This window comes from Mus caroli, unplaced genomic scaffold, assembly GCF_978045245.1.
Source record: "Mus caroli unplaced genomic scaffold, Mus_caroli_1 scaffold_10, whole genome shotgun sequence".
Lineage (NCBI taxonomy): Eukaryota > Metazoa > Chordata > Mammalia > Rodentia > Muridae > Mus > Mus caroli.
In genome coordinates this window covers 68,823,053-68,850,850 of record NW_028227265.1, presented here as the reverse complement: position 1 = coordinate 68,850,850, position 27,798 = coordinate 68,823,053, and the positions used below count along the sequence as shown (strand labels likewise).

General features: G+C 37.3%; 1 protein-coding gene across 9 annotated transcripts in view; it reads left to right on the top strand.

The window, feature by feature from the left end:
- Window positions 1–27,798, top strand: part of Nek1 (NIMA related kinase 1) — a 141,087-nt gene that overhangs the window by 28,629 nt on the left and 84,660 nt on the right. For 5 of the 9 annotated variants that reach the window (XM_029480466.2, XM_029480470.2, XM_021169624.3 and 2 more), the window contains 8 exons: window positions 863–917; window positions 7,421–7,621; window positions 12,923–12,983; window positions 15,263–15,414; window positions 22,570–22,629; window positions 23,355–23,414; window positions 23,500–23,547; window positions 23,702–23,776. In XM_029480466.2, the coding sequence (XP_029336326.1) occupies window positions 863–917; window positions 7,421–7,621; window positions 12,923–12,983; window positions 15,263–15,414; window positions 22,570–22,629; window positions 23,355–23,414; window positions 23,500–23,547; window positions 23,702–23,776 (712 nt within the window). The remainder of the gene's footprint in view (window positions 1–862; window positions 918–7,420; window positions 7,622–12,922; window positions 12,984–15,262; window positions 15,415–22,569; window positions 22,630–23,354; window positions 23,415–23,499; window positions 23,548–23,701; window positions 23,777–27,798) is intronic. The other 4 variants (XM_029480473.2, XM_085843947.1, XM_029480467.2 and 1 more) reach the window with 2 other exon arrangements.

Sequence of the window (27,798 nt, the reverse complement as noted above, 5' to 3'; positions counted from 1 at the left end):
CAACAATATGAACTAACCAGTACTCCCAGAGCTCATGTCTCTAGCTGCATATGTATCAGAAGATGGCCTAGTTGGCCATCATGGGGAAGAGAGGCTCCTTGGTCTTGCAAACTTTATATGCCCCAGTACAGGGGATTGCCAGGGCCAAGAAGTGGGAGTGGGTAGGTAGGGGAGCAGGGCAGGGGGAGGGTATAAGGGACTTTCGGGATAGCATTTGAAATGTAAATGAAGAAAATAATAAAAAAATTGGGAAAAAAATTATAGAATGCATGCTAGATGCTCAATAATGAAGCCAAAATCAGAGAGAGAGAGAGAGAGAGAGAGAGAGAGAGAGAGAGAGAGAGAGCGCACGAGCCATCAATTTCTTTGAAATACTGCAGCCACCTAGCTTAGATGTAAGCTGCTAGTGGCTTATGTGGTCTGATATTGAGGACAGTCCCCATAACTGTACTCCAGTGACCTTTTCCTCTTTCCCAAGGGAAAGCTGGCAACCAAGAAACAATGTTTGGTTTGCTGTTGTCCTTGATTGTAGTAAATTAAGTTTCTCAGTTTGTAATATTTTTTAAATTGAGTAAAGCATGTGGAATTTTTCAAAATAAAAATAAATGTAATGAATTTTTATACCATTCTTTTAAATATTAAATTTCTTTAATAACATTTCAAAATAATTGTTTAGGCAAACCTTACTTTTCTATTTAAAATAGCTGCTTTTTTAATCTAGTTTGAAATTTAAAGGTAAAATATACTATATAGAGTACATATGTTCCCCCAAGTTCTTCCATACTGTTTGTTTACTTTAAACGATTAAATAAATAATTATATTCTGATTTTAAGAGGAAATTTCTCACTTTTGTCTTCACAGTGACATTTGGGCTTTGGGCTGTGTCCTTTATGAGTTGTGTACACTTAAACATGCAGTAAGTATAAGTTGTGATGCTTTTAAAGTTGTGGTGTCTTTTTAGATAACTCAGAAGTTTGATTTTCTAAAGTTCAATTTTAAATTGCTTTATTCTTATTATATATTTGCTGTTATTATATTTTGTGCTTTTTCCACAAACATTTTTCTTTTTTAATATTAATATTTGTTTTTAATTTATTTATATTTCAGGTGTTATCCCCTTACCCAGTTTCACCCCCTCCCGGAAACCCCCTCCCTATTCCATCCTCCCTCTCCCTCCCTCTATGAGGGTGTTCCTCCAGCCACTCACCCACTCTGGGCCTCCCCACCCTCAGTTCCCCTACCCTGCAGCATATATTGAGCCTTCATAGGATCAAGGACCACTCCTCCCATTAATCCTAACAAGGCCATCTACTGATTCATATGCAACTGGAGCCATGTGTACTTGCTTGGTGGCTTAGTCCCTGGGAGCTCTGGGGAGGTCTGGTTGGTTGATATTGCACAAGCATTTTTCTAATGCCAGAAATGTCTCATTCTTCTTCATGTAAATTCATTTACTGTGAATTTGTATTTTACTTTAATTTTATTTATTTATTTATTTATTTATTTATTTATTTTGGTTTTTCGAGACAGGGTTTCTCTGTATAGCGCTGGCTGTCCTGGAACACACTTTGTAGTTAGTTTTGTTTTAGCAAGTTCTTAGTCTGAGGGCAGACAAACTGTAGGTTTAGGGCCTGTCTGTGCTTCATAGCAAGAGTCTGGCTGAAAAACAAAGCAAAAAACTAAACGAAAAGCATTGAAATTCTTTGAGTTTGTTGCTGGAAGTTATTTAAAGAATTTTATTTACTGTGACAACAAGAGTTGTTTTTATTAAAAAAATAAGCTGTCAAGAGAAAAAGTGACAGTGTGTGTGGTGTTGGGAGTGATACGTGTGCTTCACAATGTGGGAGTGTGCACATGTGCTGTGTGTGAGGTTGAAGGTCCCCAAGGTACTCCACGGTCAATGTGTAGAGCCTTTGCTTGATTGCTCATTGTTTTCATTTTTTGAGACAGGTTCAGAGAACCTTTTTGTGAACTTTAGGGATCTACCTGCCTGTACCCATATCCTACCACATACCTACTCTCCAGGGAGAGAGTACAGAACCAGCCATCTTTGATATGTGTTCTGTGGTTCTGAACTCACATCTCTAGGTTTACATGGCCTGCACTCTACCAACTGAATATCTTCTCAGCCTCTTATCCAGGCATTCTGTCATGTTAAGTATACTTATATTATTTATAATTTTCACCATTAGCACATTTTTACATAGTATGAAATACACCAAGAGGGAGATTTCTCTCAAAATATATTTATTTGTAATAACTTTTTCATTTTTTGTCTTATTTTTAAATCATGTTTCCTTCCTGATGAAACAATACTATATTTTCATCTCAGAGAAAACTTCAGAAAATACGTAAAATTATAAAGCAGGAAATAAGTACCATATGCAATACAAACAAGAAACAACTGCTTATATTTGATACTTTCTTCTAAGCTTTATTCTAACTTAATTTACAAATTGAATTACTCTTCTTCAAGAGTTTGCTTATATTATGTAAGCGGCTTTGCTCTTACTGTTCAATATTATTCGAAGTCTGTCGTTATTATCGTTTGTTGATATATTCTCATATTGGTATAAATGTGCATGCTTGCCACATGAACATACATAGAATCGGAGGTCAGAAGAGTGCATTAGATGGTCCTGAGCTGCCTGGTATGGATGCCCAGAACCAAACTAAGGTTCTCTGGGAGAACAGAAAGCCCTTAACTTGCCAAACCTCCTCTCTTGCTTCTTTATTTGTTTTTAAATATCTGCCTGCATGAACTTCTACTATATTGTGTTAATTTTTCCCCTGATATGTTTCTACAAGATTGAATGGACTTACATTTTTACAAACAGAATGAAATAACTTTCAAATGTTCTAGGAGAGCTTAACATTTATTTAGGAGTGCATTTTTTATGATTATCATGACTTATCGTAGATATCTTGTTTTCTTGATGTGTATATTGAGAGCATAGCAAGATTAGTACAGCTTTCCTGTTATTTTAACAGAAATATCAAAGCTAATTATTTTCCTAATATAAAATCGATAATCTTATTTGTGTATATCATTGCATGCAGTTATGGATTTCTAATGACATTTCATCTTTTTTCTTTTGCTTCTATTTATTTGTGTGCAAAATGCATAACATGGTATTTACTATATAAGTGAACTCATGCACATTAAATACATGAATAAAAGATATGTGTGATTGCATGTCTAATGTCATTTTATGTGAAAATAGTATCAGTATAAATGTGAAATTAAAGATAACATATTATTTCCATTTAATTTTAAATGTTAAATATTTAAGATACATACAAGATACTTAATGCAATGGTAGAAACATGGATTTAAGTAAGCTGATAGATTGCCATATGTATTCCAGATATTACTTGATAAATATGATACGATGTTGCAGATATAGCTAAGACCCTACTTCCTATTATTTCTTTCTTCCTTTCAGAAATAAGCACTATTCTGAAGTCAAGGTGTCACCATATCAAGTAATATATGTAAATATTACTTATATTTCCAAGCCCCCCTCTTTGTATATGTGTGTGTATGTATGTATATGTATATATACATACATACACACACATACATACATGATATATATGTACGTATGTATGTATATATATGATATATATATATATATATATATATGCCATCATATGCTAAACTATCACTTTATAATTCAAGATATTGGTTTTTATATCTGTAATGATGATACATTAAACCCTGGTACTTTTGTTAAATTTAGTTTTCTACATAGCAGAGTGGGTGGGTTGGAGAGCAAGGGGAGGGGGAGAGGATAGGGTATTTTCGGAGGGGAAACTAGGAAAGGGGATAACATTTAAAATATAAATAAAGAAAATATCTAATTAAAAAAAAAGAAAAAAAACTAATAGAACTTACAAAAGATGCTTCTTCCCTCAGATAATGAGTACCTTGCAAGTTAAAATTAATGATGTATTATTTCATGTACTATCAACTAATAAAATTAAGATGGAGTAGAAAGCTAAAAGAAAAACACTTTTTCTAGTAGGAGCAAAAGTTGGTACCAAAATTTGCAAAGCGATTTCTTAGACTCCAGCAGAGTTTCAGAGACTTATTCTTTTTTGTTTGTTTTGTTTTGTTTTGTTTTGTTTTTTGAGACAGGGTTTCTCTGTGTAGCCCTGGCTGTCCTGGAACTCACTCTGTAGACCAGGCTGGCCTCGAACTCAGAGATCCACCTGCCTCTGCCTCCTGAGTGCTGGGATTAAAGGCATGCGCCACCAAGCCCAACTATCAGAGACTTATTCTTGTGTTAGACATTTGAAACCATGGATATATGTCTAACTTCCATAGGAAAAAAACATTCTTTAAATAAGTAGTTGAAGAATCATTTAATTTTTTTGTTTGTTTTTTGGTTTTTGGTTTTTTGAGACAGGGTTTCTCTGTATATCCCTGGCTGTCCTGGAACTCACTCTGTAGACCAGGCTGGCCTCGAACTCAGAAATCCGCCTGCCTCTGCCTCCCGAGTGCTGGGATTAAAGGCGTGCGCCACCACGCCCGGCTCATTTAATTTTTTTAATAGGAAAAAAATTAAAACAATCTACCTGAATATCACTCCACAGGGCAATGTATAAATACATAAAATTAACTCATAAAATGGCATTTCATCTTAATGGCACACACATATAATCTCAGCCCTTGAGAAACAGAGACATGGGGATTACTTCAAGATTTTTACTAGTTTGATCTTCAAATTGAGTTCAATCCCATGCAGGCCTACATAGGCCTCTAAAACAGACATTTTATCCAAGTAGAATCTGATTTACCGTGACCATACTCACCCTCCCTTACCTGCTCTTTTCCTTCTTCCCCACCCAGCCAGTCCTCTAACTTCTCAGTTTTGCATCAGCTTCTGTGTGTGTGTGTGTGTGTGTGTATGTGTGTGTGTGTATTTGTGTTTGTGTATAAGAGAGAGACAGAGACAAGGAAAGAGACAAGAAATCTAGTTTGTGCTTGTGGAAAAATATACAGTATTTGTCTTTTGAGTTTTGCTTATTTTACTTAATATACCAGTCTCCACTTGCATATATTTTCTTTCAAATTATATAATTTCCTTATAACTGAATGAAATGTGTTATGTATTTGTTTTAAATATAATTTATGCTTTGAGAGTCCCATACATCCGTGCAGTGTATTTTGATTGTGTCTGCTCCCCACTCCCTCCATGATTCCTCCCAAATGCACTTCTCAATTTCCCTCCCAACTTCAGGCCCTCTTATTTTCTTTTCATTTTAATTAACTTACGAAGTCCAATTAGTGATGCTTTCGTCCATATATGTGAGGCCACTCACTGGAGCTTGATTGACCTACCACAGGGGCATAGCCCTATAGAAAACTGACTTTCTGCCTTTCAGCAGCCACCAACTGGCAGTGATTCTTCAGCTAGGCTGGGGCTTTGTGATCTCTTCCCTATATGTACATATTCTTTTTTTTTTAATTAATTTAATTTTTTAAATAGATTTTTTAAATTTACATTTGAAATATTATCCCCTTTTCTGGTTTCCCTTCATAAACCCCCCCATCCCCTCCCCCCTCCACCTGCTCACCATCCCACCCACTCCCACTTCCTGACCCTGGCATTCCTCTACACTGGGGCATAGAGCCATCATAGGACCAAGGGCCTCTCCTCCCATTGATGACCCACAAGGCCATCCTCTGCTACATATGCAGCTGGAGCTATGGGTCCCACCATGTGTTTTCTTTGGTTGGTGGTTTAATCTCTGAGAGCTCTGGGGTTACTGGTTAGTTCATATTGTTGTTCATCCTACGGGGCTACAAACCCCTTCAGCTCCTTGGGTCCTTTCTCTAGCTCCTCCATTGGGGACCCTATGCTCAGTCCAATGGTTGGCAGAGAGCATCCTGTATTTGTCAGGCACTGGCAGAGCCTCTCAAGAAACAGCTATATCAGGCTTCTGTCAGCAAAATCTTGTTGGTATATGCAATAGTGTCTGGGTTTGGTGACTGTATATGGGATGGATACCCAGATGGGGCAGTCTCTGGATGGCCTTTCCTTCAGTCTCTGCTCCACTCTTTGTCTCTGTAACTCCTTCCATGGGTATTTTGTTCTCCCTTCTAAGAGGGACCGAAGTATCTACATTTTAGTCTTCCGGAACTTCTTGAGCTTCATGTGGTCTGTGAATTGTCTCTTGGGCATTCTGAGCTTCTGGGCTAATATCCACTTATCAGTGAGTGTACAACCATGTGTGTCCTTTTGTGATGGGGTTACCTCACTCAGGATGATATTTTCTAGTTCCATTCATTTGCCTAAGAATTTTGTGAATTTGTTGTTTTTAATAGCTGAGTAGTACTCCATTGTGTAAATGTACTACATTTTCTGTATCCATTCCCCTGTTGAGGGACATCTATTGACATACACTAAGGCTAATTCCAGAGTTTCAGTTTTGATGAATAAGTATGTTTGTAATATGCCTAAGTAGATTATTTGAGGTATATTCCCAGGGTTATTTTTGCTAAACTATATGTTAGTTGCATTTTTATTTTTTAGGAAACTGTATGTGATATCCATGGAGGCTAGACTTAATTGACATTCCTACCAATAGCATATGAGAGTTCCTGGCCTAACAGCATTTGTTGTTTTCTCCCTGATAGCCATTCTCACTAGGATTGAAATCCCAATATACTTTTGATTTGCATTTCCCTGGTGCTAATAGTATTAAACATGTTTAATGTCTTTAGTGGCCATTGGTACATAGTCTTTTGGAACTATTGGTTCATTGCATTTTCCCATTTCATGAAGACTTTAGATTTTAAACTGTCCCACCTGTGTATTCTTTTTATTTCAGTTACAGTTTATTTTGTGTTTAATCCTAAAACACATACCTTCTTATTAATATTGCTCACCCCCAACCCCCGTTGGATTGATTATTCTTTGGGAAGCCTCACTTCCTGCAATAATGATGGACATGGCCTAAGAATTAAGTAGTTAGGAGTTCTCTTACATCTTTCCTTATTTCATTCAAATGTTTTTTGCTCAGTAGTTTATTTTTTGCTTCTTGTTGTTAGAGCAGAGGCAGAGGAAGCTAGGTCTTAAATGAAGACTACTTGGTTGCATAACTGTTTATCATCTTGATTATTGTTACATCTTATAAAATATTAATATTCACACCTTACCTCTTGGCATGTTGCAGAAACACTTAGATTTTACTTTTATAACAAATTATATTATTTTACTTTTGTGAAGGCAGTCTTTTAAAATTATAGGTAATTAAGTAAAGTTTACAAAAGCATACTAATTGCATTACTCAGGAGAGGGTTGTATTTCTATTCTGTATTAATGAAAAAGAACTGTTGCTCATTACTGATATTCCCCATTCCTGTTACCTATCTGTTTTATAAATGTGCATTTATTTTCTGGATTTTAGTTTGAAGCTGGAAACATGAAAAACTTGGTACTGAAGATAATCTCTGGATCCTTTCCTCCAGTGTCTCCACATTACTCCTATGATCTCCGCAGTTTGCTCTCTCAGTTATTTAAAAGAAATCCTAGGGATAGACCATCAGTCAACTCCATATTGGAGAAAGGTTTTATAGCTAAACGAATCGAAAAGTTTCTCTCACCTCAGGTATGTGTCACGTTACCCCTAATGTTAAACTGTAAGGTTCTGGAACCTAACACAAGGACTGTGGTGATCACCACAGAGCCTGGGCTGGGATGCTCTCCTCAGCCTGCATTGGTGGTGCCCTTTCCTTTCCCACTGTTTATAACGGAAGTTATTAAACCTTCCTGTGCTTCACGTTTCTTACCTCTTACCTGTAAGCTATGAGCTCATGGGTATATCAGTATTGTAGAGTGGCTGCAAGAATTAAACAATAATATACTACAGTGCTTTCTGTCTAGTATATACTGCTCAAAGTCCTTAATATGCATTATCAACATATAATTGATTACACTAGGTACATATATCAACAAAATTTACATGATTATGGTTGTCTTTGACAAGGTGATTGGAAACTATGGTTATATGGGCAAATATAAATGTATATACTATATTGCTGTATCACATAATTTTTCCTCTAGTGTTCAACATAGGTGCAAAACAAATATTTGTGGAAATAATTTATTTGGTAGGTTTTATAAAAAAATTTGTCAGATCAAATGCCATCAATTACTCAAATGTGATCACCTAAAATTGGAATTATTTGACTTTCATGTTTATGGTAGCCTATATTAATTTAATCTGCATTTAATTCTTTTGTAAGTAAGATAGGTAGCAAAAGCATAATCATACAGCTTATATGTGCTTCTGGTTTAACAGAACATTCCAGAGAACAAATGCTATTCAGAAAACAAGACATGCTCAGTTAGCTAACTAAACTGTGGAAGTCCAAGATTACTTATATAAAACATGGCAACAATCTCTGAAATGTGATGTTTTACAACACTTCTTTGTTAAAAATAATTCTTTCAAAGGCTGTTTTGATGTAATGTACTGTTATTTTTTGGCAGCAACCAGATAGGAAACAAAGGCTTCATTTAATCTTATTGAAGCTACCTCCTTACCAGTGTAGTTAGAGCATAGTCTCAAGACTACAACACTGCAGTTCACCTTCCAGGCAATAAAAGGGAAATGTTGAAGCACCAGTTACCAAACATACTGTGTAAAAGGGAGACAGATTAGGGTTAATAACAAATAGAGTATCTGATAACATGTGCTTGGTATATTTCGCCCCTTCCTTACTGGTATTTAAGCACCACTTGGATTTACAAAATCTTGCATTTTGTTCCATAGAAAGAAAGAAAAAAAGAAAAAGAAAGAAAGAAAGGAAGAGAGAAAGAAGGAAGGAAAGAAAGAAAGAAAGAAAGAAAGAAAGAAAGAAAGAAAGAAAGAAAGATAGATAGATAGCACAAATTTATGTTTTCTCACCATGGAGCCCAGCTCACTACAAGCCTATAATCCTTCTGCTTCAGGCTTATGAATTTCAGGATTACAAGACAACTTTTATTTTCAAGACAGTAGCTTTCATTACCATTAGCCAAAATTCGTGGGGCCCAGTTCTCATCCTTGTATACCCTAATAACAGTTTCCTGCATGTGGCTTCACAAATTAGGGTAGGCTTTGACTCATTAGGAGTGCAGTTTTTGTCCATTATAGCTGTCTATGAGGAAGAGTCTGCCATATCTGAATAGTCCAACATCACAGCTTTTGGTCACCTGTTGAACACTTGCTGTGAGTAAAGAATTAAGTTTTACGCTTTCAATGATAAGTAAGCTTTTAATTCAGATAGCCACATGCTGGTAATGGACAAGATTCACATGGTATTTCAGGATCTTCTTGAGCTCTGTATATTCCATCTCTCAATTTATATGAACATTTACATACAAAAGAAAGATCCATATTTGAAGAACTGAAGAATTACTCATATTGAGGGCAAATTGGAGATCATAAAATACCCATTGACCAGGCCTAGGATACTACAAAAATCCTATAATCTTAGCTGCTCGGGAGGTCTTGAGGAAGGAAAGATTCCACGTTTAAGGCAAGCTCCAATTTTTGGAGTCCCTATCTCAAAAGTGGTGTTGGCAGGCTGTGAAGAGTACCCAGGATGTAGGTTATTGGTCGAGTACTTCCCCAAGGGTGTGGAGCCTTGGAGTCAGGAGTTTCGTAGGACACAGAACAGATGCCTCTGTTTTTCTAAAAAGCGGGAAAAAAATGCCTGTGTTCAGAAGAGAACTTGTTCTCACATATGTGCCCTGAATTGTTTTTTTTTTTAAATATTTATTTATTTATTATATGTAAGTACACTGTAGCTGTCTTCAGACACTCCAGAAGAGAGTATCAGATTTCGTTACAGATGGTTGTGAGCCACCATGTGGTTTCTGGGATTTGAACTCAGTACCTTTGGAAGAGCAGTCGGCAATCTTAACCGCTGAGCCATCTCACCAGCCCCCTGAATTGTTTTTGAACCAGACTTCTGCTCATGTTTGTCTTCTGCCACACTAAGTCTCAAACACAGAACACGCAGTCCTAGAGGAATTTGCTGGGTTCATTCACTACCTTCTCAGCCTCAGTGACTGAGGCAGAGCCAGAAAATTTATGTGTACTTATAGGATTGATAGTGTTGGTTTGAGACTTTCAGTCCTGTCAGAGGGGTTCTTCAGTAGGAAAAAAATAATCTTCTCAGGTTGGAGATTTGTGCCTATTGGATGTCTTTTCTACTGAGCTCTACTTCTCTGGAAAAATCGAGAAAATTCACTTAGCATTTCCACCAATAAGATAAAAAATAGCTCAGATTGAGTTAAATCTTTGTTTGATATCATAATTTGATATCATACTGGAAAAATGTAAGTGAAAGAGAAAATTACTTGTGGAAAGTGTAAATGCTAAAGAGTGAGTAATAAAATATTTATAATGTTAAAAGAGACAGACACTGAAAATATCTATCCAGTGACATGTTTGCAGATGAGTGTCACTCATGTCAGGTGGTAAGTTGATTCACAGTAAATTTAAATGGCATTTCCAAGAGAGCATCTTTTGAAGTGACACGTGAGAACTTTTGACATAAATGAGGCTGTGGATGCATATAGAACTCAGCGGTCCCTCCACAGATAAAGGTTTTGTTAAGTTGCTAAGATACAAAAAAGGCAAGTAACATGCACTGTGTATTAGTCTAGTTTGAGAATGAAAGACTGGAGAAGTAATAGAAATGCATTAGTAAGATTAGCAGGGGTAAGCAGTTAGCAAGAGAAGAGTTTGCTGGCTGCACTACTGGATTTTAATCAGCTTATTTAGCAACGTTTATGATTGGAAGAAAAATACATTGTGACTGATAGGTAGCTTTTTTCTTTGTTTAGGAAACAGATTTCATTTATTTTTATTTTCTTTTATTTATTGATTTTAAAAATTATTGTAATGAACTATCTTTTTTAAATTTCTTTTTTTTCATTTATTCACTTTATATATCAATTACTGCCCTCATCCCTAGTCACTCTCTCTCATAATTCTTCCTCCCTCTCAGTTTCCCCCTCCCTCAGTCCTTTCCTCATCCCCCCTTTCTCCTCTGAGATGGTGGAGGCCCCACCCCCACCCCCCACCCCCAGGTATCTCCCCACCCTGGCATGTCAAGTCTCTACAAGGCTAGATGCATCCTCTCCTACTGCCAGACAAGGCAGCCCAGCTAGAAGAACATTTCCCACAAAAGGCAACAGCTTTTGGGCTAGCCCCTGCTCCATTTGTTTGGGACCCACACGAAGACCAAGCTGCACATCTACTACATATGTGCTGGGAGACCTAGGTCCAGCCCATGCATGCTCTTCAGTTTGTGGCTCAGTCTCTAAGAGCCCCCAAGGGCCCAGGTTAAGCTGACTCTGTTGGTCTTCCTGTGGAGTTCCTATTTCCTTGGAGGGCCCTCAGTCCTTCCCCCATCTGTTTCATGAGAGTCCCCAAGCTCCATCCAGTGTTTTTGGGTCTCTGTATCCCTCTCAGTCAGCTGTTGGGTGGAGCATCTCAGAGGACAGCTTCGCTAGACTGTAAGCATAAGAGTATCACTAGTAGTGTCAGGGATTGGTGCTTGTTCATGGGATGGGTCTCTAGTTGGGCCACTTATTGCTTGGCCACTCTCCCAGTATCTGCTCTGTCCCCTGTTCCTACATGTCTTGTAAACAGGATAGATTTTGAGTTGAAAGTTTTGTGGATGGGTCAATGTACCTATTGCTCCACTGTGGTTCTTGCCTTGCTTCTGGGGGTGGCCTCTTCAAGTTTTACATTCCCATGCTTTGAATAACAGCTAAGGTCGCCCCCATTGATTTTTGGGTGCCTCCCATTTCCCAGGTCTCTGGCATGTCCTCAAGTTGCTCCCTTCCTCCCTACCCCCACCAGTTGCAGATTTCCATTCATTCTCATGGCCATTTGGCCATCTCTTCTGTCCCTCGCCACACCTGATCCTGAAACAACACCCATCCCCACTCCCAGTCAGTTCCCTCCTTCCTTCTGCCTCCTATGACTATTTTATTCTCTCTTCTAAGTGGGATTCAAGCATCCTCGCTTGGGCCTTCCTTCTTGTTTAGCTTCTTAGGGTCTGTGGAGTATGCATGGTACCTGTAGTTTATGGCTAATGTCTACTCATAAGTGAGTACATACCACGCATGTCTATTTGGGTCTGGGTTACCTTACTCAAGATGATATCCTTAAGTTTCATCCTATGCCTGCAAAATTCATAATTTGTTTTAAATAGCTGAATAGTATCCCATTGTGTAGATGTACCACATTTTCTTTATCCATTCTTTAATTGAGGGACATCTAGGTTGTTTCTAGTTGCTGGCTATTATGAATAAAGCTGCTATAAACATAGTTGACCAAGTGTCCCTGTGGTAAAGTGGGGCATCTTTTGGGTATATGACCAGGAATGGTATAACTGGATCTTGAGATCTTAGTTTTCTGAGAAATAGCCAAGTTGATTTCAAAAGTTATACAAGTTTTCACTCCCACTAGCAATGGAAGAGTGTTCCCCTTGTTCCACAATCTTGACAGCATGTTCTATCATTTATTTTTTATCGTAGCCATTCTACGTGGAATCTCAGAGTTGTTTTGATTTGCATTTCTCTGATGACTAAAGACTTTGAATATTTCTTTAAGTGTTTCTTGGCCATTCAAGGTTCCTCTGTTGAGAATTCTTTGTTTAGCTTTGTACTTCATTTTTAATTTATTTATTTGGTGGTTGTTTTGTTTATTTTGTTGTTTTTATTTTTTTCAAGGCAGGATCTAACTATATAGCACTGGTTGTTCTGGAACTCGATGTACTAGGCTGGCCTCGAACTCACAGAGCTCTGTCTACCTGCTCTTCCTCCATAGTTCTGTGACTAAAGGTGTGCATCACCGCACTCAGAGTGATATCTTTTCTAACATTTTCTTCTCTTTCAATCTAAGCTTATTGCAGAAGAATTTTGTCTAAAAACATTTTCAAAGTTTGGACCACAGCCTCTCCCAGGTAAATTACATTTCACATGAAACTTTTCATCTGTTTGTAATACTCAAGACTAGATATGCTACAAATAGATAGAGAAAACAAATTGGGATGGTTTTAGAATAAATTTAATGTAAAGTAAATACTAAATTTCTTATATAGTGTTGCACAATATAAGAGTTTAAAGCCGGGCGTGGTGGCGCACGCCTTTAATCCCAGCACTCGGGAGGCAGAGGCAGGCGGATTTCTGAGTTCGAGGCCAGCCTGGTCTACAAAGTGAGTTCCAGGACAGCCAGGGCTATACAGAGAAACCCTGTCTCAAAAAAAAAAAAAACCAAAAAAAAAAAAAAAAAAGAGTTTAAAAAGTTTTTATTTGCTGTCTTATTTAGATGAAATCTGACTTGAAAATCTTTATCAAAGCTTAGTTGAATTTTGAGAACATTGTCTAAAATATAAATGTCTCACTAAGGTATAAATTGTTATGTAAAACATTTTTCTTTAAGAAATATTTTATATTCTAAATTTTTAAAAGTAAATTATTGAGAGGCCAACTATTTTACTAAAAGTAAGTTTTATTTCAATTTTGACCATTTGATTGGTCATTCTCCTACTGTATCTAGAGAACTCATTTTTTTTTAATATATTCACAGATAGCTGCTACTATGCCCTATAGAGGTGTGGGTGTGGGTGTTGTGCTCATGTGTGCATGTATGGGCACATCGCTTGCTCACAGCCCAGTCTTGTGGGAGCATTTTTTTCAGTTGAGGTTCCCTTTCCCAAAATGACTCTAGTTTGTGTCAAGGTGGCATAAAACTAGCCACATACAAAAAACACAGTTTCATAAAAGTTGACTACATTGTATGACTAATGTGTGGTTATAAAGAATTTTTTAGAAGAAACATTATTCCAATTTTAATAAGTACTTTCATGTTTTGACATATTTTCTTGTCATAACATGCTCAATGAGTTTGAATAAGACTATATTATAAACAGTTTTTATACCCAACATAATATAGTGAACATTTTCTAATAAATTTTTCTTTCAAGATGAATTTAATGTTAGCTTTTCATTGTGATCTACCATTTAATTTTTTTCTTTCTCCTTGTAAAAATGAATACTTTTTGAAAGAGATTGATTTAAATTATATTAGTACATACTAAAAATCCTGAGTTATAGAGTGGGCTGGAAAAGAAAGAAAGTAGCTCCTCAGGCTGTGGGGAGCTTAACCAGAGGGACCTTTACAGATGTGGAAAACAGGAGGTAAGAAAGGGTTTGGATTAGGGATGGGGGGTTCAGACTATTTGACTTGCAGTTCTTTTAATTGAAGTTTATCTATTTTCTGGAACTTTGAGGGGGGAGTCTTAGGTTATTCAGTTCTTGTGACAGCTTCATAGGATGCATTTTTTTTTTTATAATTTTGTTTTGGGTTTGGTTTTTTATTTATTTATTTTTAAAGATTTATTTATTTATTATATGTAAGTACACTGTAGCTATCTTCAGACACTCCAGAAGAGGGCACCAGATCTCGTTACGGATGGTTGTGAGCCACCATGTGGTTGCTGGGATTTGAACTCTGAACCTTCGGAAGAGCAGTCGGGTGCTCTTACCCACTGAGCCATCTCACCAGCCCCATAGGATGCATTTTACATACATACATATATATATACGCACACACATATATAGATATACACAAACACACATATATATACATACATATATATATATATATATATATATATATATATATATATATTCTACTGTACAATTTATCCAGAGAACTCAATTTTTTAATATATTTACAGATAGTTGATACTATGTCCCACAGAGGAGTGTGTGTGTGTGTGTGTGTGTGTGTATGTGAAAGGGTGCAGGTCTGGGTACATAGTGAGCCTATGTGTATGCCAAAGAACAACTTTAGGAGTCATCCTCAGACATATCCTTCCTTGTTGTAGAGCTAACCATTAGGTTATACTGGCTGGCCAGCAGGCCCCAGGGCTCTGATTGTCTCTGCTTCCCCATTAATGAGACTATAATGGCACACCACCACTCCTGGCAGTTTTATATGTGTGCTAAGGAGCCCTCATGCCTGTAAAGGAAGAGCTTCCTATGGAGCTACCTTCCCAAATGCAAAAAGCTTAGAATAGCTACCTTCCCAAAAGCTTAGAATAGTTAGTCTTATTTTTTTTTTAAAAAATTGATATTTGCTAAAATGAAAATGAAAAATTACCGTTCTTGAAGACTTTGGCACTAAAGATTCAATGTAAAGAATTACTAGAAAAGAATTGCTTGTCTTTTCATCTAGGTAAAAGACCAGCATCAGGACAAGGTGTCAGTTCTTTTGTCCCTGCTCAGAAAATCACAAAGCCTGCTGCTAAATACGGAGTGCCTTTAACATATAAGAAGTATGGAGATAAAAAGTTACTTGAGAAAAAACCACCCCCAAAACATAAACAGGTAAGATTCTTTTACAAACTGCTTGGTATCAAGTTCAGCATGACCCCATTCAATAACAGCTCCATGAGGTATCTTGATACTCAGAGTAGTCTTCATTGCCTTCCTAAGGAAAGGTGTTCTACTTCATCCGTCCTCTCTACTTAGGAGCCTTACAGAAGCACTGGACAGCCATTAAGTAAATACACTGAGTAAACAACCAGTGTAATAAAATGTAGCGTTATAAATGAAGTCCTTCTTGAACATTTGATGTATGCATAGAAGTAAGACTAATAAGTAAGTAACAATACCTTTGGTATTGTTGTAAAATAGTAGAACATTTGTGTATTTCAGAATTCACAGTCAAAGAAATCAAAGTCTTAGAGCTGATTGGATACCAGCAGATATCTGAAGAAGCTGTCTTTGTGGCACTGCTGAAATTCAGCTGGAAACTGACAGGGTATAGGCACAACTTTTGCAAGGTACCTGCAGGAGTGAGTGACACAGTGTCTTCCCACATGCTGCACTAACAGACAAGAAGCACTGGGCAAGAGAGACACTCGTTCCTTCTGTAGTGTCTCCTTCACCATCTGCTAATGTGCAGTGAGCAAAGGAAAATTGTTAGCATGCCTGGCTGTGGTAGTGGAAGCAGGGCTGTATACAAGGGTAATGTAACTGGCACGCTGGCTTTATCTGTTTTATTTTTCCAACTATGGACCAGTGCCATTGCATCCTTTTCTCTCTTTGGTCATCAAAAGAAAGCCAGGACTGAAGACCTTCCTATTTCTTGATCTTTAAATTCTCTAAGGCTCTGATCATACCCTAATCGTCACACCTCAATATTACTGATAGATCTGATCCTCTTCTCTTCTCTTCTCTTCTCTTCTCTTCTCTTCTCTTCTCTTCTCTTCTCTTCTCTTCTCTCTTCTTTTGTTTTCTTTTCTGTTTTGTTTTAAAAAAGAATTTCTTTGTGTAACCCTGGCTGTCCTTGAACTCCTCTGTAGACCATTCTGGCCTTGAACTCACAGAGATGCACCTGCCTCGGCCTAGAGTGCTGGAGTTAAAGACACATGTGCACTACTGCCAGACAGGTCTTTGGTAGTTTTTAAGTTCTTCAACCACATAGTTTCTTGTATGCCAAACCTTTAAAGATAATACTTGCTCATTTTTCTTTGGAACTTGGCTTGTCCCTAACCTCTCTAGCATTCTCCTGTGGTGTCTTTTTCCTAAAGCTGGACCTAGGTAGTGTGGTCATGCTCTCCTATTGACAGCAGACCCTGCCTGCTCCAGTGCTCATGATTTCCTTCTAGACTCTGCATTACCCGCTTCTGAGCCGTGGAAGGGTCATCTGCAGACCCATGTTCTTTTTAAAGAGTTTAACATCTGACTCACTCACAGTCTTCTTTATATTATCATAATTTTAGATGGCTTCAGGATCCCCCAAAAGATGATATAATGCATACATTTTATATTTTTGCTCATTCTCATTTATTTACCTTGTTTGTCACCTTACTGTTGAGCATTCAAGGAACATCAACTCTATCCTTCCATTTGTTCTAAAACTCCTGGTAGTCATCACTGAGTGCTCTTTTGGTACTGTGTGCTCTTAGCAATGCTTTCACAATATATTGAGTTGTTTCTTATCACTTCTTCTGATTTAGTTCTAGCCACTTTCGTTCTCACATAGGTAATAATGTCTTAACTGGTTTTCTGCTTCCATGGTTTGAAGGCTGAGAAGACTGACCACTGTGTTAGAGTGAAGCTCAGTTTTTCACCTCAGTCAGCGGCCCCTTGGCAATGGGATGCTCCTCAGAGCCCTCTGACAGCCTTCTGACCTCTCAGAGCCTCATTTCCTACTTCTTCCATACTGGTAGATGGCAGCCCTGAACGAAACCATTTTTTTATTATCAACCTGCTCAGTGCTGCTTGAAAAATCATGGATTTTTTTCTTGCTGTTTTCTTCCTGTGATAATTTGAATGAGAATGGCTACCATAGGCACATATATGTGAATTCTGTCCGCGGTGGGTAGGACTGCTTGGAAAGGATTAGGATGGATGGCCTTGTTGGAAGAGGTGTGTCTCTGGGGGCAGGTTTTGAGGTTTCAAAAGTCTCATGTGATTCCAGTGTTCTCTCTCTGCCTCAAGGTTATGCACCAAGATGTGAGCTCTCTGTTGTTTCTGCACTCTACTCTGTCCATGTCATTGTGGACTCACACCCTCTGAAACTATTACCCAAATTAGACACTTTCTAAGATGCCTTGTTCATGGTGTTTTATCACACTAATAGAAAAGAATAATAAAAGATAACTAAAGACAGTATCTGTATTCACAATTCACTTTGTGATTATACCGTATCAATAATAGCTGTCCCTTTCCCACATTTGTAATCTACGTTGGGAATCTACTGTGCTTTGTTTGTCTCCACATTGTTATTATCAAATGCTTGTTTGTTTAGTAATAGTGTTTCTCCTATCTCTGTGTATAAACCTCAGGAGTATGAAGGTTTTATTATATTGGTCACCAAAAATTGCCACTGAAAATATATCCTGACCTGTAATAAGCTTTCCATAAATATTTATTGAATAAGTGAATGAATGAGTGATAACTTAGGCATCAAGTCACTTTGAGACCTTAGTTTTTTCAAAGAACTGATATCCAACATGTTAGTGAAACTCATGTTAGAAAAATCATCTTCTCTTTATTTGTACTTTTAGTAAGATTTTGTTTTTACTTATATGTGTATGATTGTTTTGCCTGCATGTACGTTTGTGCACTGCTGCATTTGCAGTGCCCATGAAGACCAGAAGACTGCATTGGATCTCCTGAGACTAGAATTACAAATGGTTGTGAGCCACCATGTGGGTGATGGGACTTGAAAGAAGGTCCTATGGAAGAGCATCAAATGTGCTCTTAACTACTGAGCTGTCTCTCCTGTCCTTCCTGTCATTTGTAGCAAGTTCATGAGTACTGAGAAACAACTGGAGAGAAAATGATAATAGTAAACTTCCTTAAGCACACCAGAGAATATTATGATAAAATCAATCATAAAAAAAAAGAATTTTCATTAATTTTTTTTTTTTAGTTAGAAAAGACCCATAGCTTGCTAGGATCATTAGTAGCTAAACACACTGAAACTTAATAAAATCTCTTTAACTTCCTATTATAATCTAGAAATTGAAATTATTAGATTAGAAACAGGCTCATGGAAGTAAAAATGTATATACTAGATCCATGTCCAAAGTACTGCCGTGTAAATTCCATGCTCGCACTTAGGTGATGTGGAACTCTCAGGAGTCCACCTTTTCCTGCTCCTAGATTCAGCATAGCAGCTAAGTGGGCCTCTCATCAGTTACTGACCATGCCCTGTAAGCACATTGTCCTCTCTTTTGTTTGATCTGTTCCCTCCCCTCCTTTTGAGTGTTTTTTCTTTGCCTTTTGTAGGCTCAAGTCCCTTCAGTATCACACTGTTTTCTTATAAGCCCTTGCTGGGTAAAATACTTATGTCCTCATCTCTTATCATTTTACTATGGGAACAATAAAATCCCTTGAGGGAACAAAAACCTACAGGAGCCACTTGTTTACGATGAGTGCCCTAGCTTTACCTTCTAGATTAACAAATAGGATGCTGGCATCATAGCCAAGGACACTGTCACATTGGCAGCAGTGGCATTTATGTTTAAAGTTTCCCAGTGATCAGAGGGATAGAAATGTTATAAATATGCTAATATTCTTTACCACAGACCTTTTTCATTTTTTTCCTCATTGTGTCTTCTGCCCCTCCCAATGAACAATAGGACAAATTTCCTTATCAGAACTTCTTCAGTACCTTATGGTATATTATATTCTTTTAATGTCATGTTTATTAGAATGTCATCTTTTAGGGCAGTTTTATACACGTTTGCACAAAATTGCAAGTTTCTCAGGTTTTTTTTTTAATGAATAAACGATTGAATGAATTAAATTCCTATCAGGAAATCAATGCCCTTTATTTTCTAACTATACTAAATAGGATGAAAGGACAAATAAAACCCCTACTTTTAGGCACTGGTAAACCGGTGTTCTTTGAGATGTTCCTTCGTGTGTGTGGTATATAATGTATGTGTGTATGTGCTGTGTGTAATGTGGTAGCCAGCCATCAACTTCAGGTACCTACTGTCCCTCTACACTTTATTTCTTGAGACAGGGTCTCTCAGGAAGCCAGAAACTCACTATTTTGACTAGGTTACTGGCCCACAGCTTCTCAGGTTACAGATAAACATCAGAAAGCCTGGCTTTTGTGTGGATAATGATTTAGGCTAAGTATTTCAGCATCTAGTAATAAATAAAAAACAACTTTTGAAATAGATTCTTTGCATATATAGATAATTTGGGTGATAACAACTTGGTTTCTTTTGAAGCACATCGTTATTTGAAGTTATTTTAGTATAATCATGTCACTTTTTCCATGAAGTATTTGGATAAATCTGAAATTGACTTACTGTACTTTTGACAACTTTGAAAAATAAAAGAAGGGAGAAACACATTTTCAGTATCCAAACAATGCCTTTCTTTAAGCAAATTCTATGTATTTCACTTGTTGTCATCAGAATTGCATTATAGTCTATTGCTACGAAATCAGTTAAGTTGACTTCACTGCTACAAATATGCTTTTAAGAAATTTTATGTTCCATACCAAAATTTCTTTACAAGCATGTTTCATTTTTAATAGATTTTTTAAAAAATATTAATTAAAAGTAAATTTATTTCATAGATAATTTTCAAGGCCTGATTATTCCAAATAGTATTTACACATGCAACCCATGTTTAACAGTTGTAATATAGACATGCATAGCTTGTCTGATTTCTTGGGGATAAAACTCATATTGGCCATGGGTAAAAGAGGGCAGACATACTTGTGTGTTTAAATCAATAAGAAATACACACTTGTGTGAACTTGTAGAAATAGACTTGTTTTACCTCTTGGCCACACACTAGTCTGTAAAAAAGAAGGAAATGGGGGCTGAATTAATAATATGGTAAAGGTCCCTTTTTGACCAGGACTGAAACCATGTGGGTTTTTTGTATAGCTGATGGATTCAAATAAAGTGTTTTTATTAATGCTTCCTTCATTTTCAGTTAGTATTCCATGTATACAAGCTGCATGATGTGGAAATTTTGTATTCCTAGTACTAATATTCAGAATAATAGATTCCACCTGTCATAACCTGAGTGATGGAGAGGCTCAGATGATAAAGGCTACCTACCGGCTTTGGGATTTTAGGCAAGGTTATCGCTTTTTAAATTGTTTTTTGGTTCTGTTATTTTTGGGACTGGGTCTTTCTGTGTAATAGCCTTGGCTGTCCTAGAACTCACCTTGTAGACCAGCCTTGCCTGGAACTCATAGAAATCTTCTTGCCTCTGTCTCCCAGGTGTTGGGACTAAAGGCATGTGCCACCAAGTCCACCACTTTCTGAATTTTTTTAAGCAAATAAGCCTGGTTTTTCTAAGCCAACCCATTGAAAACTAAATAGTAACCAACACTTGAGATGTGCCATAACTTGTTTTTAAAAGATTTAACCTAACACAGATTTACTGTACAACAGAGACTATTTGCTTGATGACACAGGACATACACTTGCAGTGGTAAAAATGATTTTATTCTGTATATTTTACTGCAATAAAAGAGAATAGAAGTAAAATTATGAAAATTTTAAAGAATTATAGAAAAAATAAAAACATAGCAACCAAATAGATAGGAAACCTGTCCAGCATCATAACACAGATATAGACTGAGGAAGCAGCGAGTTTAGTGGTATTTTAGTTTTCTGAAGCAGGCTTCCACGGCCTCCTCATCTCCCAGAACCCTTGCTCTTTCTTTCTTCCTGAAGAGTTGAGGTGGCATCAGCTAGTAGCACACTACCTGACTGGGAGATAGTAAGTAATGCCTATTGCTCACTTTTCTTGAATGATTCCTTTTTAAATTGTTTTTCTTAAAAAAGGCCACTTCCCTGAAAAAAATATGAAACCTTTTACTTTGAGATTTGAAGTAGTTATGGGAGGCTGGCATATTTTCACTGTGGAGGTGCAGGCATTTCTTTAAGGCTGCTGACACTAAGCCACCAGAGGGAGCTGCAGGAACACGTGTTAGCGGTGGGCTCACTTTCATTTTGTTTTTGTTTTTTAGGTGGCAGAAAACAGAACAATTTCCTTAGTACAGTATTTCTGTGTATCTCTTCAGTGTAGAAATAGCATTCTGAAAGTAATCAGATGATCTCAGAGGGCCAGCTTGACATTTTATCCCAGAAATACTCTCTATGTAAGGCAATAGAGAAGATCAAATAATTTATAACCCATCAATAATATGCAGCCATCTTGAACACCTTCTTCTTAGTCGACTCACAACAAAGTCTGACAACCTGAATTTGATTGCTGCTGGAGGAGGGGAGTCACTTTTCTTTGGGTGTGTACCCTTAATGTGTTGCTGGTGATTCATTGGCTAGCCCCCCACTTATGGGCATATATGGGTTATTAGACTCAGTTATAAAAACAAAAAAGAGAGGAAATTGAAATAGGCATGTGTGTTGATGGGGACCCAGGAGGAATTGGTGGGGAGAGATAAGAAGGAATGTACATGGCTCAAAATCATGTTGGGGCTTGGTGATACAAAAAGTGTTAGAGGTGAGAATTTGGGAGTATACACGATAAAAATGTACTGAATACATATTAAAATTTTAAATATTGAATAAAATAACTATATATATATATTTATTTTAATTAATTAATTAATTTTTGGTTTTTCAAGACAGGGTTTCTCTGTGTAGTCCTGGCTGTCCTGAAACTCACTCTGTAGACCAGGCTGGCCTCAAACTCAGAAAACCGCCTGCCTCTGCCTCCCAAGTGCTGGGATTAAAGGTGTGCACCACCACTAAATTTTTAAGTAAATCATTAAATATTTTAAAAATATGTTGTGAAAACAAAACTAGTTGATGATAAGGAGCCCATTTTCATGATTTCTTTGAGGGTCATATTCCAGTTTCTTTAGTGAAAGGCATATCAAAAGGTAGTACAACAAATTTTGTAACATTTATGACAGTATTGGCTTTAACTTTTCCTACTTTAAACTTCCACAATGTGGAATTTTAAATGGGTGTCTTATCTAATTTATCTAATTCATAGCTTTATTTTATTTTATTTGTCCAGGCCCATCAAATTCCCGTGAAGAAAATGAATTCTGGAGAAGAAAGGAAGAAAATGTCTGAGGTATAAAGACACATGTGTGTTTATTTTAAAGCTTTTCAAAATAGTTCTTAAGACAACAGCAAACCCACTAATGTTATAGAGCAGTGCTTCTCAACCTAATTGCTTTGACCCTTTAATACAGTTCCTCATGTTGTGGTGACACCCAACCATAAAATTATTTTCACTGCTACTTTCTTACTGTAATTTTGCTACTGTTATGAACCGTAATGTAATATCTGATATGTGACCCCTGTGAAAATGTCATTTAATCTTCCCAGGGGTCACAACCCATAGGTTGAGAATCACTGTTATAGAGCCTCTAACCCTTTCCACCTTGTTTCTTTCAAATATTTACAATATCTTGTTTTCTTCATTTCACATCTCCTTATTTCTTTTGGTGTCACTCTCATGTTGATATATTTTCTTGATGAAAATATAAAAGTAGAGATTATTAATAGAGCTGGGCAGTAGTGGCGCACATGTTTAATTTCAGCCCTCTGGATGCAGAGGCCGGCAGACCTCAGAGTCTGAGGCCAGTCTGTTCTACAAAGCAAGTTCAGGACAATCAAGGCTACACAGAGAAACGCTGGCTTTAAAAACTATATATATATATATATATATATATATATATATATATATATATATATATATATATATATATGGTTCACATGTATATATGTGTGTGTGTGTGTGTGTGTGTGTGTATGTATGTATATATTGATATAAGTATTCTCCTTTTGTTTAAGGAAGCAGCAAAAAAAAGAAGGTTGGAATTTATTGAGAAAGAAAAGAAGCAAAAGGATCAGGTAGTTGTTTTCCTTGTGTTTCTCCCTTTGCCTGACTGTAGAGGATAAGAACCAGGTTCTGAGAAAATGTCTGAAACTGTTACAGATTAGGTTCCTGAAGGCTGAGCAGGTGAAGCGGCAAGAGAAGCAGCGGGTAAGAGATGTCTCCACAGTGCATCCGCCCCTCCCCACCACACATGCCTTATTTAAGGAAGCACACTGACTTGTATGTTATTGCTAAATGTTTTCTACATGTTTTATATTAAGTAGTTGAAATGGAATTTTGTTTATTTTTCTTTCCCCAAAAGTTGGAGAGGATAAATAGGGCCAGGGAACAAGGATGGAGGAATGTTTTAAGGGCTGGTGGAAGCGGTGAAGTAAAGGTAGGCATTTGATCCCAATCGAGTAAACTGTTGTTTGTCTACAGTCTCCTCTTCTGTAAAATGTGTATGACTAGCTACATTCTTCATGTACCAATAATATTTATCTAGAATTCTATAGCATTTATTATGCTTTATTCCTTATCTGTGTATATTTAATATGTAATGTAATAATAAACATTAATTCGTGTGTGACATTTGTAAAATCGGTTAAAACTTTCATGTGGTGGCTGTAATACAGATTTCCCCCCAAGGGAATTTCACAAATCAAATACAAAATCAAATATGCTCTTTAGAAGTTTTCACATAACCTTGAAAATTAAGTTCTCAGAAGATTTCCGTAACTGGCCACTGCTAGACTCTCCAGGATAGCTGTCCTCACCCCTCTGGTGCTCTTCTGCCCACTTGTGCTGAGCAGCAGGACTGACTTCCTAAGTGTGTGCACTGCACCTGCTGAGTCTCCTGTCTTCCACTCACTCCTCTTTCTCCATTGCCAGCTCCCCTCCTTGTCCACTGCCTCTCTGCCTCCATTCTTTTACCTGGATAGCCAGTCACCTCAACAGCCATTTACCTAGTTTCTTTGGTTCACATGTTCCCTTTAGGCAAATGTGACTCTGGAACCTTGGAGAAGTTAATTGTTTTGAGTTTATTTTCAAAGCCCAGAGCTTCTCTGCTCTCTCAGAAATGTCTTCAGCCATCCTTGTTCTGTGAGCTGCCTTCTCCCCCTTTGCTTTCAGAAGTACAGGCCTGTATTCAATACTCATAAGCTTAATCCTGAAACAGTCCCAGTGTGTGCACCCTGCATTCCCTTCCCTTGGGTTCTGAGTAGAACTTGCTGATGGTAGCTCCTGTTACTAGATTACGTTGTGTGATAAAGGGGCAGGCACTCCCCTGATTACACTGACAGAGCAACTCCTTTATAGGAGACTGGAAAGGGAAAAGAAGTATAGGGACATGTGTCTGCTGACGTGGACGGTAGCCACCAGCGTGGATGTGGCAAGCATGTATAGAGAGCTTCTGGATCATAACCGTGATCTCTAGCCAGAAACTAAGGAGAAACGACTCTCCTAGAGCCAGAGCACTCTGAGATGCTGAGCCTCAGATATGAATGTAGCCCCCTCTGACTTAGAGCTTAATATACCTACCTAAATCATATACCTGCCTAAACCAGGGAATTAGATAATAAACCGACATTGTTTTAAGCTGCTTAGTTTGCCGTAAGTTTTTGCACAGCTGTAGGAAACGGATGCATATTCCGTTGTACAGTCGTTTCTCTCTTGACAGTGAGCCAGCAATTGCTCAGCTTGCAGTTAAACTGTCAATTCACATGTCTGTTGCTCGCACTAGTCTCTCAGTGTTGAAGTAGACAAGAGGTGGTTATCAAAATGGACTGCTGACCATTCTTGTTTCTTCTCTCAGAGTTATGATGTGGACAAAAGTATGTTTTGTTTGTTTCAACTGTATCTATAGATATGAATGTATACTGTCCTCAATTTGTGTTGTTTCCTGTCTTTCAAGATGTTTCAGAAATTCAGTTCGAATCTTTTTTTACAAGTCAGTACTTAGGTAAACGTTATATAGCACTGTAAGTACTTCAATTTTATATGAGCAGTACTTATTACTTCCTGGTCAATAAGCAGTAACTCAGGATTTGGTGCATGGTTTTGCTTTTGTTTGTTGGTTGGTTGCTTTTTCTTTTTTTTTTTAAGATAAAAATTTATCTATTTTATGAATGTGGGTACACTGTTTCTGTCTTCAGACACACCAGAAGAGGGCATTGGGTTCTATTGCAGATGGTTGTGAGCTACCATGTGTCTGCTGAGAATTGAACTCAGGACCTCTGAAAAAGCAATCAGTGCTCTTAACCCCTGAGCCATCTCTCCAGCCCCCAGTTTCTTAGCTTTTCAAGACAGGCTTTCTCTCTGTTACTCTGACTATCTTGGAACTCTCTCTATAGACCTTGCTGCCCTTGAACACAAAGAGATCTGACAGCCTCTGCCTCCCAAGTGCTGGGATTAAAGGTGTGTGCTACCTGGCTGAATTTGGTCCATGGTTAAAAATTAGCTTATTCTGAATTGAACTGTAGGCCAGGACTCTTACCCAGCATTTGTGCCAAATTCACCAACACTATTGAGAATTTGCTGGTTGCTTCCTTACTCCTTTAAAAACATTTTTAAAGGTTTATTTTATTTTATATGTGTGAGTGTTTTGCCTGCATGTATATATGTGCATCACATGCAATCTATTGGTCTCAGAGGTCCGAAGAGGGTGTCACATCCTCTGGGACTGGTGTTAACAGTTGGTTATGAGCTACCATATGGGAGATGAACTGAACCCATGATATGTGCAAGAGACATTATTTTTGGATAGTTAGGTACTGTATCTTTAATAACATTTGCTTCATTTTATAGAATTCTGTAATGCTTCTATGATAAGAAGTAAATTCTATTAATGTTTGTACCTATTCCTAAGTTTAAAATATTTACTATGTCAGACTCTTTGATTTCTGCATAGTTGCCAAGGACATGGAATTACAGTGTAATATGAGTCAAAGAAATTCCCAAAGTAGAGATAGATGAAAACTGAAAATGAAGATAATTCAATGTTTTTATTATGTATAGACATTGTTACTCAAAAGTATAAATAGCTGACTTTATTGGACAGTTGCAAAGTCCAAGATTTCTTGGCTATGTGCCACTGTGCCTGGCTGATTAATGTTTTTAATGTGTTGCTTATAGATTCTTTTTTTTTGAATACATAATTTGTACCAATTTTTTTCTAGTGATCATAATATGTAAGAAGTGTACCTCTTGTTAAAAGATACAGTGTAGTGTTCTTCATTAATAAAAACCTGTTTATACATAAAATAACATGGATCAGCCCAAAAACATGCTGAGTTAAGAAAAATAGACAGAAGAGTACATATTGTATTCATATGTAATTTTAGAAAAGACAAATCCACACCATAGCAATAGAAAGGTCAGTGCTTTGTTATGGACTAAAGAGACATGAGGTAATTGTGATAATGGCAGTGATTACATGAATAAGGATGTTCATCAGTACCATCAACTTAGTGCCTATGAGTTGCTCAGTGTGTGAAGGTGCTTACCACCAATCCCGGTGACCTGTATGGGATCCCGAGGATCACATACTGGAGGGAGAGAGCTGACTCCTGTGTGTTGTCTTCTGATTGCCACACATGCCCCGTAGCATCCAGAAGCACAAATGTATAAACACAAATGAAATGCTAAGAATGTCCATCAACCTATGTTTGTAATCGGGAAGATTTAACTGTGTACAAGCTAGGCCTCTGTAAAGGTGATTTTTAGAAGATTGTGTTGCTTCAGCATTCTGACACAGTATTTTTGACATTTTGTATAGACATCTTCAAAGATGCTTACTTATGTTCGTTCACTTTACTAGAAAGAAATATAAGAATTATTTAAAGTCAAGATCTTACCATTGAACAGAGTAATTAGTTGTGTAGATGTGACTACCTTTTAACAGAATTCTAACTCTAAAATGGATATTTTTTAATTTCAATTTTATATCTGTGTATGTGCATATGGAGACCAGAAGAAGGTATCAGATCTCCTAGCACTGCAGTTAGAGGTTAGCGGTAGTGGTGAGCCACTGAGTATGTACTGTGAAGTACCTCTTACCCACTGACCCATCTCTCCAGCCCCGCAGTGCGTGTTCTGAGGATGTGTGTGTGAGAAGACCACTGGGATGGAGCGTTCCACTTGGTTATCTTTCTGATTTCTGCCAACTTATATCCTGTCACTTCAGTATCTGTTTTTGTTCATTTGTTTGGTTGTTTTCTTTGTTTCTGTTTGTTTTATGAGGCAGGTTTTCTCTGCCTTGGCTATCCTAGAACTTATTATAGGCCAGAATGGCTTCAGACTCAGAGATCCACCTTACCTTTGCCTCTCAAGTGCAGGAATTAAAGACACATGACACAATGCCCAGCTTGAACTGATTTTTAAAGTAGACTTTCTCATAAAATTTTATATATAGTATCAAGA